This window comes from Centroberyx affinis, unplaced genomic scaffold (assembly GCF_046629955.1).
Source record: "Centroberyx affinis isolate AG114_WGS23_722 - 3 ecotype Tasmania unplaced genomic scaffold, CSIRO-AGI_Caff_v1 ptg000398l_1, whole genome shotgun sequence".
Classification (NCBI taxonomy): Eukaryota; Metazoa; Chordata; class Actinopteri; order Beryciformes; family Berycidae; genus Centroberyx; species Centroberyx affinis.
In genome coordinates, this window is record NW_027279066.1 from 304,265 (window position 1) to 320,298 (window position 16,034).

Sequence of the window (16,034 nt, forward strand, 5' to 3'; positions counted from 1 at the left end):
GCCTTTTTTCAGGCTGTCCAACTTCTAAAATTGTTCCTAAACTCTGGTTCATGTGTCTCATGTGCTTACTTTCACAGGTGGAAGCTAAATGACTCTTTCATCGTGCTCAGACAAGGGTCACGCTATTCTCTCATGGGGGGCAACTTACACATCAGCCATCTGAATAAAGAAGATGATGTCGGCATCTATCAGTGCCTGGCATCAAACTCTTTTGGCACCATCGTCAGCAGAGAGGCCAGTCTGCACATTGCCTGTGAGTTCATATTGTATATAAAGTGAAGTATGTGTTACTTCAAAAGAAATCCAACTTGTGAAGTTAAATATATTCTATTTTAATGGATGTCATCCTGAAATCTGGCATGTTTACAAAGACTGCTTACTCAGCATGACTTTTTATTGCCTTGAAGAATTTGTGTTCAATTCATATCAGTTCGGTTCAGTTAAGTTCACTTCATCTCACTTCATTTCTTTTGAGTTTAGTTCAGCCTTTGTTTGCCGTAGAAAGGGAAAGTTTCATTAAACATCAGAAGTTATTGGTTCATTGAAAGTATAATGACCCAGTAGGATTCTCTGGAAGTTGTTTGTTGACAGGCTTGATCTTCCCTAACAGAAAACAACCAGCGATAAGAGACTCGTACAGTATAGGCAGATACTGTTAGAGTCATTAATGAGAAAACACAAATTAATAGGCCATGTTTATGTCATGCTACGGGTTTATCCTTTAACCCGGATTAAAGCTGCCAATGTTGATGTTTTCTCTGTCTGGTGTTTCTCAAATTCTGTCTCATCGCACCCCTGTGATGAAGACTGTGTGATTGTGTGGTGGGCCTTGACAGAGCCTGTATAGTTGATGCTTTACAGTCTTCATCCATCACATTTTATAAGACCGAAGTCTAAGGCATCTCTGATGGCAAGGTGAACTTGAGGCCTCCACTCTTGATGGGCAGCCCATATCAAATGACAGCCCTGATATCTGTGAACAGATGGTGCATCCAGATTGAATTCTGATGTCTGTTTCTCTGCCATAGCGGACGCAGAGATGATCCTTGGCAGGGAGAGCACCGGAGGTATTCATCTAGCTAGTATTTGGTGCTTCTTTGTCACAAACCAGCATTAAATCTTTGGCATATAGTGCAAATCTCTGTCACGAGTTGTCAGCAGACAGTGGATCATATTCACATTTCCTATCAATTTCCGAGGCCTGACCTGAACTGTATGTCATCGTGATTGGTCTCATCCATTGCCTGGGCCTGGCCTGGGACCTGATGCTTTTGTCAATGGATGAGGACAAGCATCAGTGCTGATGTGTCATACATCTTATTTATTGCTCTTGGTTTAACTTAATTAAGTGTGCTGCGTGATTGAACGGGTCTCAGGTCAAGGGAATAATTCATGGAGGAGCAGCCTGTTATGAGAGTCTGTATCGTATCATTTGTAACAGACTCTGACCGGACCAGCTCAATATGCTCTTTCAAACACCAAGGGGCTTAGCCCTCTCTCAGTGTTGCAATAACTCTGAGAGACAAAGACCAAGGTAAAGGCCATTAATGAAGAGAATACAAGATTTCCAATAACGTGTAGACCGTTATCTTACCGAGCCTGGTAGCCTGAAACCTATGATCCCAGACGTCACTACAGAAAATGAATATAAAGCTGTGAGTACAAAATGCTGATTGCTAAAAACAATATTTTTACTGATCTAAATCTGTCCACAGTAAAATCTGCATTCAGAATTGTATCCTTGGAAGTCTTTCCCGATGAGGGCAAACAAGATCAATGTTGTAGACTTGTGCCTGTTAATGAAATCTCACAAGATCAAAATTTAAATGCATGAATGTGTGTTGCATACCATAAGATTATGATAGCCTGCATTTTCCATCCCCCGCCATCCTGAGAGATGGATGATATAACAGTTTCTGTTACCATCTGGTAGGGCTTAATCTGTAAAACTATAAAGGTTCTTGATCCTGTCGACAATACAGACTTAAATGTTTAAAAGGTTCTGCTTGTCTGTTGTGAGTGCTGGAAGGAATAATCTAGTTGGTTATAGGGCCAGATTGAGTTCCCTAATCTCCTAGGGATATTTTTTGTTGTAAGTGAAAGGATTTCCCATGATGCAAGATACAACATTACACAACAGATTGCATGGGCTGCATTACAGGCGTAGTGTATTAGATGCTTGTCCTGAAGACGGCACGTTACAACCTAGATGCTGTGCTGAGTTCAGAGCCACAAGGGTAGCGCAGTGTTTAATGAAGGGTGAAATAACTGTATTTATGAAAGCAATGCAGGATGCGACTCGGGTGCTTATGATTTCTCCTCTCAAATTCAGTCCCGTAATTGCACATAATTTGCATTTTTTTTTCTTACTGGCTCCTGTCTAACATAAGTGCCTTATCTGTGTAATTACTTTGCAAGTATACGATTTCTATCTCTTGTTTTTTTAAACAAGCACCTTCTCTCATTTCTATCAGCTCTGTACTCTTTATTCATTGCTTTTGCCTCAGGTGAAAATTAAGTCCATATTGAGTTGGAGAGCATCCGAGGTAGGGACAATAACATTTCTCGGCAGTACTGTGATGCTAAGTGCTCAACCTGGGTTTCAAATAATCTTTAAGGGAGGGAGGCAGCGGGCATTTTCTGAATGCAGCACTTCACAATACTGTTGTAATTGTCAGGAGACACCAGCAGCAGCGTTTTGTAAGCATCAGGCCCTCTGATGTTTATCACTCCTGAAATGTCATGTGTCACTCACTCTTAAGGGCTTAAGAGAAGACAAGAAGGAAGCCAAGAGAAGCAAAGACAGATGAGAAGTGATGAGAGATGAGATGATGTTCATGTTCAGTGTTTTTTTTTAAATCTGTATGGTATTCTGATGTGACAACTAATCAAAGGTGAAAGTAACAAATTACAGTTACTCTCATTACAGTGGTTGAGTAGCTTTTTTGCTTACAGTTGTTGCACTTTTTTGAGTATTGAGTATGAAGTCAGTAATTTTACTTTCACTTTAGTATGTTTGGTAACCATTCCTTTTACAGTCACCCAAAGTACTAGGTATTTACTAGCTAAAGACTAGGTACTTACCAGGTAAATATATGGTAAGAATAGTAATTCCAGCAGTAACAAAGTAGGCAAATACTTAGAAGCAGCTCAATTACTTAGTAAACTTACTTACTAAAATCTCAGTTGACACATGTTTAGGATTGTAACAGTCTGAGTTTAATGGTCTAATTCCTAGGGAATTAGGCTACACTTTCTTAGAAATACCTTTCCATCTTGTTGCTACTGAAGGTTTATAACAGTAGGTCGGGTTTAACTGCGTACTTTCTAGGAATTAAGGCAATACTTTCCCATGAATTTTGTGACATAGTAATTGTTCATGGCTCTACCCACTTTGAAGGGTTTTATTAAACTCAGCTGGACTGTACAGGATTGTTAGTTGTACCCTTGGAATTGTAATTTGACTTAAAGGATAAGTTCATTGATTTTGGACCTATATATAATTTGCCTCTTACGCACCTGCAATACTTGGAACCACAGAGAATATTGACTCCTGAGCTGTCGGTTGAGACGGCGAGCTCCTGTTGCTAGTCTCTTGCTGCTAACAAGCATTCCAAATAGGGTTTGTCAAAATATCGCCAAAAAGTCATTTGTAGACTCCGCAGGGGAGTTGAGAGTAAACGGAAAAGTTGCAAAGTACATAAATTAACATTAGCTCTGATTTCATGACACAGTTCCACCATTATGCACACTTTAACTAATCAGGAAAAACAGAACTATTTTTCTCTGCCGCAGCACAGAGTGCTGTGGGGTGAAAGTGTATTACTGGCAGCGTGATCTAGCACAGCGCATAACCGTGCCATTACACATCATCATTTCAACTGGCCTCTTGAATAGTTAAGTAAAAGTGGGTAAGGGAACGATGGAGTTGGTGAGTGAAGAAAATTTTAGTTTAGGGAAAGTCAGTGAATCTTATCAGCTCTAAATCAGGTCCCAGGCTCTCGCAAATTTGCCTTTTTTTAAGTAACTCAGTAACTTTTACTCTGAGTATATTATAAATAAGACACTTTTTACTTTTAAGTGGAATATTGCATCAGTAATTTTACGTCTACTGAAGTAAAAAACAGTACCTGTGCTTGAGTAAGATATTTCGGTGTTCTTTCCACTCCTGCAATTAATCCAAACCCACTCAAATTACTTACTGTAATTTACGCAACCCATGGGTCAATTCATACCAGCTTCGGTGTTCAGGATGACCCTTATTTCATTAATAGAATGGTGCTTAAATGATACCATAACTAGAGAACTTCAAACACAAGCCCTTTAGCCAACTTTTTGAACTTTTTTATGCTTTTTGTCCATGGTTAGCTATGTGACAAATGCAGCCACATCTCAAATTGTCCTCGTGCTCACACTGCAACAGAATGGCTCCAGTTTTTCTTCCCTAGAATCGCCTCTCATTCATTACAATGGGTCACATTGGAGTAGCTAGCCCAAAAATGCTAATTCACATCCAATTTCATGGATCTGAAAGCACTCAAAATAGCCTGAACTCTGCCATGGAGAGGCACATGGAGGTGCAGAGCCGTGATAGGCTTGATAAGATGATCCACGGGACGCAGAACAGCTTGGTTTGTCAGGCATTGCTGGCTTTTAGTGCGTCTAGCTCATTTACGCCCCACCGTACTCCAAAGGAATATTGATCAGGAGAGCTTCACTCTCAGTGTGAGTTGAGAAACTCTGATATCTTCTAATGTGTGAGTCCAGCATTAGAAAAGGGTAGTTTGATACTGTATGTTGTTCATAATGCCTATACCGACACTGAGGGTATGGTGGGTGGTAGATGCCTGTCCCTATATTTGTTCCTCATGAACATGTCTGAAAGGGAACCTACCGCTCTCCCCCACCCAAACATAAATTTGCTGATACTTTGGGAAATGGCTCAAAGCTTTTAGACTATGCAAATAAGCAATAACTGCTTTTAGAATCAACCAAACAACTCAAAATTCCATCAATTTTTTCTGTAATCTGTCTATATTCATGTAGTTAGAATTTTAGTCTCCACCACCAACACACACACACACACACACACACACACACACACACACACCCTGGTGGGGGGAAGATGCCCCACCTGAGCTGCTTCACTTGGAGAGCGAATTAGAAGTGATCGCTGTCACAAGTGGGCTCATGAAGATTGTGCAGAAAGCAGCTTATTCAAAGGTGACAGTTTCATCTGTGAATTGTGCCAGCAGTCTAAATTCAATGTTCTGTTTTCAAAGCTGACAACTTTTGTGCAACTTGTAAACTGGCAGTCAATTAAATATCATAATGTTGTATTCAGTTTAGAGGATTTAGAAAAGAAATACCGTATATACTGTATGTGAAATATGAAATTGTTCGACAATTTAAAATGCATTCAAATGCTGCACATTTTATGATCTTTAAAGAACTTTTATTTCACAGTCTCTTGCGACTGTAAGTAGTCCAAGGACGAAGATATTACTGTCACAACTGTTAATGAAGTTAGATTTAAGTTATGTAGAATAGGATTCTTAGAAGCTATAAAAACATTCAGGATTCTTAGATCTTGTAAAAATATGTAGATTAAGCTGAGAAGACATGAAAATGGCTGTACTCAAGCATTAATTTGGGTAATATTCCCCCTAGGGGCATTTTACCTCAGGCCAGGGGCATCTTTCCCTTCGGCTAGGGCGAGACGCCTCCTTTAGTCAAAAAATTTAAAATGCTTTTGTTCACAAAATGTTTTTCAGAGACACGCTGTTCATGCCATTTGTAGTTTAAATACTAATCTTGAATCTAATCTCCATTTCAGTTATTATTTTCAAAATGTGACACTGTAGGAAGATGGGAGGGTGTTCGCCTGCCCTACCCTAAGAACATTAGGTAGACACCAGCCTCCTGAAACGATTTCTATTAGGAAAAATAGTTTCCTGGGCCAGAAATAATCAAAGCCAATCCTTTTCAATAGAGTTATCCAATTGCTTGGAAGACCATAAATCAGAGAGCTCTGTAATTTTCCATTTAAACAGCCTCCTGAAGTAAAGCTAATCGCATAGAAGATATTGGAGGAACAGTACACAGACGTACACACACCTTCTCAGTTTAAAGAAAGCACCCTCTGAAGCTGCCTTTTCCCTATAAACACACACACGCACGCACGCGCACACACACATACACACACACACACACACTGTACAGTATATTAATTCAAACCAAAGGATTCACAACATCTGCGAGCCACGTTGTCTGTTATGCTTACATGCAAGTCTGTAGTAACACTATGAATGTGTGAGTGATACAGTATATACCAAATTGTGAAAAAGTATTGTAAGTTGCAAATTGAGTTCTACTTTTTTAGTTAGTTTAATTTTCTCTTTTGACTTAATGCTCAGCAGACCATTCTGAATCTAGTCGGAGATTATGGTTTGTGGGAAATACTGTGAGTGAAAATTAATATCTAATCATCGTAATAGAATTAAAGACCCTAAAACTAGCACACGAGCATGATGGATGCACCCTGTACTTGGAAGTCTTTGTCTATGACATTCATGGAGGCCATGGTAAGCCTAGAATGAATGTGGTTTGGTGGGAAAAAAGGTGAAGTAACTCTATCCGGATCATATCCAAATCCTCCAATAATCTCTGTCTTCATCCTATAGAGAAGGAGGTAACCGCAAATGAAAGATACGAAGGTCGTCTTTCCACTAAATACATGCAAATCCAAAATTGTACCACTGTAACTGAGGTGAAGGAAAATATTTATGACTCCCTTATAATGGTCGCATGACTCAATGTCAAAGTCAGCCACATATAACATAATAAGTATAATAGTTATAATAATCTTAACACATATAAATAGTTAATTATAGTTAATTAATAGTGTTTGACAACAAGGCACACTCCTTCAAAAGTGTTACTGTTTTATGTGTTCTGAATGATAATTAGGGACTTGGTCCATTGTTATGTTATGTCATGTCATGTCATGTCATCCCATGCTATGTTGTTATGTTATGTTATGTTATGTTATAACAACAATAATAATAATAATGATAATAACTTTATTTGTATAGCACTTTTCTAAAAACAATGTTTACAAAGTGCTTTACCTACAATAAAACCCAAAAGCAGCAATAATAGAAAATAGGAGTAAAAGGTAATATGAGGTAAACAGGTACAACTAAAAACAAACAAACAGAGATACAATTAAAAACAGATCGAACTTTACATAAAAGTGTGTGCTGAAAAAAATGTATAAAAAACAGGAATAAAAGCTAATACAAGAGATAAACAGGTACAACTAAAAACAAACAAACAGAGATACAATTAAAAACAGATGGAACTTTACATAAAAGTGTGTGCTGAAAAAAATGTATAAAAAATAGGAATAAAAGCTAATACAAGAGATAAACAGGTACAACTAAAAACAAACAAAACAAAACAATACAATTAAAAACAGATGGAACTTTAAATTAAAGTGTGTGCCAAAACACAAGAAAGCAATAAAATGGAGATACAGGTACAAGTAGGCTAAACTACCGTTCAAGAGTCCGGAACCACCAATAAATCTCCATGCCCCCGAAAGAGACCGATACCCCAATCCACCAGGGCAGCACCAAACCGATCAGAAATACAGCCAAGACACCGACAATGCCACAAACCAATAATTCCACTCCAAACGACTGCTCCACTCCCCAAACCCCCGACCCATCAAAGAATCCCCCATGCACAGCAGCGACACCCCCACAGACCCCAGACACTCCAGCCGCCAGGTCCCCAAGACACCCGGCGAAGCCCCACCCCACGCCCCCTGCAGCACCCGCCACCGGCGCAAACGGCCCACAGGACAGCCCCACACGGACCCCACGATCAAGCCGCCCCCACAAAAGCCCGACAGGACCCAGACCGGGCGACCCCACCGGCCAACCCACCAGAGACAACACCCGTCTCCACAAACCCCCTAGCCGACTGCCGCCCCGAGAGACAAAAGCCACCCCAAGTGCGACACTGCCAAGAAACCGAAGACCGCCATACAAAGGCGCACACCCCACCATGAAATCCCCAGCCTCCCGGCAACCCCATGCACAGAAACAGCCCCCATCCCCCAAAACAATAACCAACTGCCGAGTCAGGAGAGACGAGCACTGCTTCCGACAGACCGACCAGCAAAATCGGCCGATCCAAACCCCATCGATCCACCCCCCAAACAGCCCGAACGCAAGGCCCGCGAGAAACGCCCCACAAGCCAATCGCACCCATGGCAAGCGCCGCAGGAAACGCACGCTGAAACCCCAACCGAGAATCCCGAAAGCCTGACAGCCAGAACGCCCAAGGCCAGCAAAGATGTCACCGCCGCAAACAGAGGACTCCCGATGAACAGAAAGTCCGAAGAATAGAACAGCCACCCGAAAACAGAGGCAGCAGTCCGCAACACCATCAGTGCCCCGGCTGCACTCCCCGACCAGTTCAATGCCACCCCAGCGAACAAAAGCACCAGCCTCCCCCAGGAAACACAAAGACCCCTCAGCGATTCCAAACTCCCGAACGGCAGTGCATAGGGAGTGATTCACATAAAAGCCTGTTTATGTAAGTGTGTTTTTAGAAGGGATTTGAAAGATGAAACTGATTTAGCTAGCCTAATTTCCTCAGGCAGGTCATTCCAAAGTCTAGGTGCCCTAATAGAGAAAGCGCAGTCACCTTTAGTCTTGAGCCTAGACTGTGGAACAACCAAAAGGGCCTTGCCTGAGGTTCGAAGGCTGTATTCTGGCTCATAAAGAGTTAAAAGGTCAGCAATATAGCTAGGGGCTAGACCTTTCTGTGCTTTAAATGTAATCAGTAAAATCTTAAATTTCCTCAGGCAGGTCATTCCAAAGTCTAGGTGCCCTAATAGAGAAAGCGCAGTCACCTTTAGTCTTGAGCCTAGACTGTGGAACAACCAAAAGGGCCTTGCCTGAGGTTCGAAGGCTGTATTCTGGCTCATAAAGAGTTAAAAGGTCAGCAATATAGCTAGGGGCTAGACCTTTCTGTGCTTTAAATGTAATCAGTAAAATCTTAAATTTCCTCAGGCAGGTCATTCCAAAGTCTAGGTGCCCTAATAGAGAAAGCGCAGTCACCTTTAGTCTTGAGCCTAGACTGTGGAACAACCAAAAGGGCCTTGCCTGAGGTTCGAAGGCTGTATTCTGGCTCATAAAGAGTTAAAAGGTCAGCGATATAGCTAGGGGCAAGACCTTTCTGTGCTTTAAATGTAATCAGTAAAATCTTAAATTTCCTCAGGCAGGTCATTCCAAAGTCTAGGTGCCCTAATAGAGAAAGCGCAGTCACCTTTAGTCTTGAGCTTAGACTGTGGAACAACCAAAATGGCCTTGCCTGAGGATCGAAGGCTGCGTTCCGGCTCATAAAGAGTGAAAAGGTCAGCGATATAGCTAGGGGCAAGACCTTTCTGTGCTTTAAATGTAATCTGTAAAATCTTAAAATCAATTCTAAATCTTACGGGTAGCCAGTGCAGATGTGCTAAGACTGGGGTAATATGGTCTCTACATTTAGTGCCAGTTAAAATTCTAGCTGCAGCATTTTGAACAAGCTGGAGACATGAGATTGATTTTTGACTGAGGCAGGTATAGAGAGAGTTGAAATAGTCTAGATGAGATGAAATAAAAGCATGAATTACCTTCTCTAAATCAGCATGAGATAAAAATGACTTGATTTTTGATACATTTCTTAGTTGAAGGAAGCACGACTGCACGACTCTCTTTACCTGCTCCTCGAAAGTCAGGTCACTGTCAAAAATCACTCCTAAGTTTCTGGGCACAGGATTTATATTAGATGATAAGTCACCAAGACCATGTAAAATAAGATTTCTTATGTTGGGCTGCCCGAATAAGACTATTTCAGTTTTGCTTTCATTTAATTGAAGAAAGTTTTGTGACATCCAGCACTTAATGTCCTTGAGACAGTTTCTGAGAGTATTAAAGCAGTTGGGATCATTATGTCTTAAGGGTAGATATAACTGTGTCGTCAGCATTGCTGTGAAAGGAAACATTATGCTTACGAATTATATGACCAAGTGGAAGCATGTAGAGGGAGAAGAGGATGGGGCCAAGAATTGAGCCCTGTGGAACCCCACAGGTGATGTCTTCTGTGGTTGACAATGACTTGCCGATTGTGACAGAGAAAGTCCTATTAGATAAATAGGATTTAAGCCAACTCAGTGCTAAGTCTGAGATACCTACCCACTGTTCAAGGCGCTCAATTAAAATAGCATGATCTATGGTGTCAAAAGCTGCACTCAGGTCTAGAAGGATGAAGACTGAGCATTCTCCTGCATTTGCTGTGAGGAGGAGGTCATTCGCTACTTTGACAAGGGCTGTTTCTGTGCTGTGTAATGCTCTAAAACCTCACTGGAATTTTTCAAAAATGTTATTATGGTTCATATAAGATATTAACTTTTTTTCTAAAACTTTTGATAAAAAAGGTTTAGCGATGGGTCTAAAATGAGTAAGATCAGATGCACCAAGGCTGGGCTTTTTAAGAAGAGGCTGAACTATTGCATGCTTAACACTAGAAGGAAAAGTTTGGCCAGAGAACTGTTGACAATTCCGGCCAAAACACACCGCCACCGTTCGGCGCGCGTCAAAACAGCCGCCCCTATTATTTTCTATGTACAACCCCCACACCGGCAGTGGCTAGGTGCGCGCGTCGACGTGCTGCCCTGCGACACTTCACGCCACTGTCCTATTTCCAGCCTTGCCGCCCCTGAAAAAACATTTTTTTTTCCCAGAGAAAAAGCTGTTTTGTACATCTCGGCTCCCGTAGTAGCTCTTCTTCTCTGCTCCCATGGCAGCTCAGCGTCTTTCCTCTCCTCACCTCTAGCTGTCGCTGTCTCTCGTGTGTGTAGAATATAACTATATATAAATAACTACCGGTACTTACTCAACTGGAGACAACTCAACGGGACAACTTCAACTTTGGCCTTTAGACAGAATACTAGGACCTACTGTGTCAAAGACACCTTGAGAAATTTTGTTGGAACAACATCAGAACAGCAAGTAGAGGACCTCATTTGAGAGACAATATCCTTTAAAAACAATAAAGAAATTGGTTGAAAACAATTTAAAACAGCTGAATTTTCCAACATAACAGAGGAGCCCCTGTCAGTAGGTTAAATCTGACATCTTATATTTTCAACCTTCTGAGTAAAACAAACTAAAAATTCCTCACACTTCTCTGTGGAGGCTGTGGCTGGGGGAGGGGCTAATGACAGAATCTATGGCTTGGAACAGAACCTTAGAGTTGTGACAGTTTTTAGATATAAGGTCTGAGAAAAAAAGCAGCTCTTGCATCCTCAACCATTTTCTGATATGTGAACATTCGATTTCTCAAGATATCATGGAAGATCTGTAATTTATTAGCCTTACATTTACGCTCAGCTTTTCTACATTCTCTTTGAGAGGCCCAGAGGTTTCGTTAAAAATGTGAGAGGTGAGTGGAGAGGATGGCTTTGAGGTAGAAGGAAGTAGCGGAGCATCAAATACAATTGCCTTGTGTTCAGACACACACATATCCTTTATCTCAAGATTATTTAGGGTCAAACCAAATGAGAGTACAAGGTCAAGAGTATGGCCCTTTACATGAGTAGGCTCAGTAACAAATTGAATAAGGTTAAAAGACTCAGTAAGCTGCATAAAATCAGTGACAAGTGCATGTGATGGGCAACACACATAAAATCACCAAGTATTCAAATTCTATCGTATTTAGGCACAATGAGAGACAGAAGGTCAGAGAATTCCTGGATGAAGTCTTGGTTCAGTTTAGGGGGTCTGTAGACTAGGACACATAGCAAGGGAGCCTTACCATTTACTAGGAAACTCTGATTCAAAAGTGTGAAAAAGTGCCATTACACATTTTATATGATTTTTGTGAATAACAGCTACCCCGCCACCATGACCAGATAGCCTGGGTTGATGGAAATTAATAAAACCAGGGGATGTTGCTTCAATCAATGGAGTGAAATCACCTAGTTATGTTATATTATGTTATGTTATGTTATGTTGTTATGTTATGTTATGTTATGTTATGTTATGTTGTGTTGTGTTGTGTTGTGTTGTGTTGTGTTGTGTTGTGTTGTGTTGTGTTGTGTTGTGTTGTGTTGTGTTGTGTTGTGTTGTGTTATGTTATGCTTTTTACTATGCGTGTTAAGAGTGATCTTATATGAGGCCCATCAGCTGGTCAGTGAAGGTTAATACTGCAGGCATTTCAAACATGCACAGTTCAACAAGGACCCAATAAAAATCGAACTCACTTTGGAACATAAGCAGATCTATAGGGGATCTAGTTGTTGATGTTTGCCCCGTTGGCATTCATAAAAATGGATTTTAAATATCATCACCATAAACATGGTACTTCTCTAATGAAGGGCATGTTTCTGGAGGGACCCTATCTTCGCCCATTCCTGCAGAGAAAGGTATTATTAGATTGTCTGGCGTGGATCAATCACAGGTTCACCATAGGCCCCTGAAGCATCCACACTACCTGTTGGCATCAAATTTGAAAAGATGTTAATGAGCTTGCAAATGAATTTGTGAAATCATACAGGAGCTCTCCTGTGAAACATTTGTGAAGTGAAAAAGTGCTTTCAATTGTGTTAATGTAATCATCTATTGTCCCGCTGGATGCAATCTTCCATTACCCACCGAGGGCTGCAAAGATCACATATTTATCATGCAGAAGCGCGTCCCGCTGTGCTTGTACACAGAAGGTGTCAGTTTTGCATTATTCTTTCTCCCTGTATTTGAATTCACTTTTGATTATACCATTACATGGCAGTCGCGTATTTGGCCGCGGTGCCTCAGATATCTCCAAGAACCACAGCAGGCAAGAACACGCAAAGTATTCAAGGATTGTTGTGTGTATTTTGTCTCTCCCAGCAGGTTGTCAACAAGTAATCGGTCTCCATACAAATGATGTTTCAATCTCAGAGTCATTTAATTGTTGCTGGTCTGTGTGCAGTGGATGAAACACAGAAAGTGATAACAATACGTAGTTCCAATTAAATTCACTCATGTGTGACTTATACTTGAGGAATTGCTTTCTGCTCCAGTCAGAAATGCTTAGGACTTCACAGCACCACGTCCGCATTTATGCAAACATAGCATGATTGTTTTGTTAAATTATGCAAAGATACTGTATCATATCGCTCTCTTAAAACTCAGGTCTGTAGCTGTGTTCTACAAATCAGATATGGCATTATTGAGCATCCACAGCTATGGCGTCAAGTCTATTTTTATCACTGCTCGCTGACAAATAGACATGTCCTGTGTGCTTATGGCTTTATGAAGAATGAATTGATCGTTTTCCTTTATTGCTTTTGTGTTGTGGTAAATAGACCTGGAGAACTTCAAGACGCAGAGGAGGAGTCCAGTGAGGGTTCGTGAGGGTCAAGGAGTGGTCTTACTGTGTGGCCCACCACCGCACTCCGGAGGTAAGACTTCTTTATTATGAGATTTCAGTATCTTTATCAATCAGTCATCTGTGCACTATACACTGAATACTCAGTGTCACTGATGGGTGAAGAGCAGCCACTGATCTTCCACAGACAGAAATGTAGACATAGTGTGAGTGTCACTCTTCCGATTCCTCATCTACTCCATGTTTACCCTGACAAAGTGGAACTCATGTTTGTCCTCTCCCCCCTCAGATCTCCTGGCTATTTGTTTATGTTGTTGAGGTCAGTGGAGTGAGTCATTTTTACTTTGGGACGCTCTGACCTGTCAGCCTGATTTTCAGCGGGGGCAAGGAAAGGCTTTGGCATGCAGACGGGAGAGCCTGTCTCTAGCTGGGGCCCTGCCAGGCTGAGTAATAGAGCTCCTCTCTGAAGGTGCTTTGTTTGCTTTCACATCAGCCCTTTGCATCCATGACATTATCAATGGGAGTTAGCATCCAGTGCTATTAACTCCCACACAGGGCTCTGGAGATGGGCTTTTCGCTCACTCAGTCAGCAGGACTAAATGTAATTCTCCACTGCTGGAATTGAATAAATTTATGTGAATGCGCATATGCCTTTCAAACCAATGTTTTTCAAATCACAAATTGTTTGTCTTTGATCGGATGTTTGGATTTAAAATGCTCAGCAGGTGGTGACAGCAGTTTCGGGCGATGTTTTAACGTGTGTAGATAGTGCTTTTATATTCAGTGGCTTGGACCAAATTAATGACAAACTTATTTTAGATGATATCAAAACATTACTTTCATTTTAGTTTTTAAAATCATCAAAATCAGTTTATATTCTGCAACGGTTCTCATATGTGTATCTTGCAATTAAAAATCACGAGGAAACTATATTGATGCCATAATTTAATATATTTCCAGTTGACACAGGATGTTGCGGTGGGATGTAACATTCAGAAATCCATGATGGTATTTTTCGTTTCGAATTTTTATGTATGCCTACTGGTACACCATGAAGTAACTGCTAAAAACACACTGTTTGAAAGCAATGGAAATTTGATATATATAAACGTCAGAAAATAAAAAAAGAAATGAAATGAAAGAAATGTTTTGGCATTTACTGTTAAATTGCTATACAGTATGATATGGCGAATTAGCTAACAAGGTGAAAATGTAGCTATGATAGTGTGATACTACAGTATATGTTGAGCACAAACTAATGCCTATTGTCATTTGTGGGTAAAATTTTGTCAAGGAATCCATGTACTGCTGCTGTGAAACCAAACTTGTTGCTACAATGAGAATACAATTAGGTGTTTTTATTTTTGTTACACGTTAGCTTGGAAACTTAACAGTACATTTGTATTGCTTTGTACTGTATATGTTATAATGAGACATCTCACCTTGTGTGGACAAGAATAGCTGTAACAATGGAGCATACGCTTACATTTGGCAGCTTCCTAGTGTAATGGCACATCTTTTTTCAGACTCATCTCCCGGTGCAAAGTGTCCAAATGCCAACACACACTCTAACCAGCTAAAAACAAAATGGCAGAAATGTCATAGCAGCAGTGCTGTGCAGGGCTAGTAGTGTCATGACAGTGTCCTCTATACAATTTTTTTTTTACAACATTTACAACATTTCTTTTTATAAAAGTTTGACACACTGTTGCGAAGGTAGTCCTGCATCCACCAGGCTAATGTTTACAATTTTTAATTAGTGGCGAAGATTGCTTTCTTTGGCTGATGTGATTACATTGACAAGGAGTGCACCACTCCCTGGACAACCTTTCTGGTTAGGAGGCTATTTAGCAATGGGCACAGGGATGAGTCGGCACTGACAGACTTCTCCTTGGATAGATTACATGTGCCAAAGCCTTGTGGGTAACTTGCACGCCTCCCCCAAACAGGCAGCAAGCACCGTTTGGCAGCCAGTCAGAGAGGAGAAGAGACAGAACTAGCCACAATTTGTTTACTTGAAAACTTGAATTGATGTGGAATCACCTTTTTTAGGATTAGTTATGATGTACATGGTTACAAAGCATGAGCTTGCTATGCCTAGGCATCTGTTTGAGACTAGAGAAAGCATGTGGTTAGTTTGTTGATTTTGTACGATACTCTTATGGTATGAGAACACAGTGCCTTCATCATAGGAAAATCTGTCACACTGGGGACTTAACTGTAGAGACTGGGGCCAGAAAGTAGTTAAAAAAAAAACATGAGTAAATAGTTAAAAAATCCCCAGCTCCTGTTCAAAGTGACTGGCCACAGCTTTACATTGTGTGATTGGTAATAAGGACTCCCCCAGACAAAATAGATTTTTACCTTCCTCACCCCAAAGAGCTTTTAATACCAAACTACTCCCATTTCGGCGAGGTGGAGGAAGGTAAAATTTGCAGGCAAAGATCAAAGGACCCTGAGCAGGTGTCTGCACCTGACACAGAGCTACTGTCACCCTGGGTAGAAAATGGTTAGCAATTTCGCTGGATAATATTATTTGCTAAAGCATTTCTGAATACATTTGTCTTGCAACAGAACTTCCCTCTACCTAAACCAAAATATCTCCATTT

At 40.8% G+C, this 16,034-nt stretch overlaps 1 protein-coding gene across 2 annotated transcripts in view; it reads left to right on the top strand.

The window, feature by feature from the left end:
• Positions 1-16,034, top strand: part of cntn3a.1 (contactin 3a, tandem duplicate 1) — a 73,445-nt gene that overhangs the window by 13,627 nt on the left and 43,784 nt on the right. For both annotated transcript variants that reach the window (XM_071516334.1, XM_071516333.1), the window contains exons 3-4: positions 78-253; positions 13,403-13,498. In XM_071516334.1, coding sequence (XP_071372435.1) covers positions 78-253; positions 13,403-13,498 — 272 coding nt within the window. The remainder of the gene's footprint in view (positions 1-77; positions 254-13,402; positions 13,499-16,034) is intronic.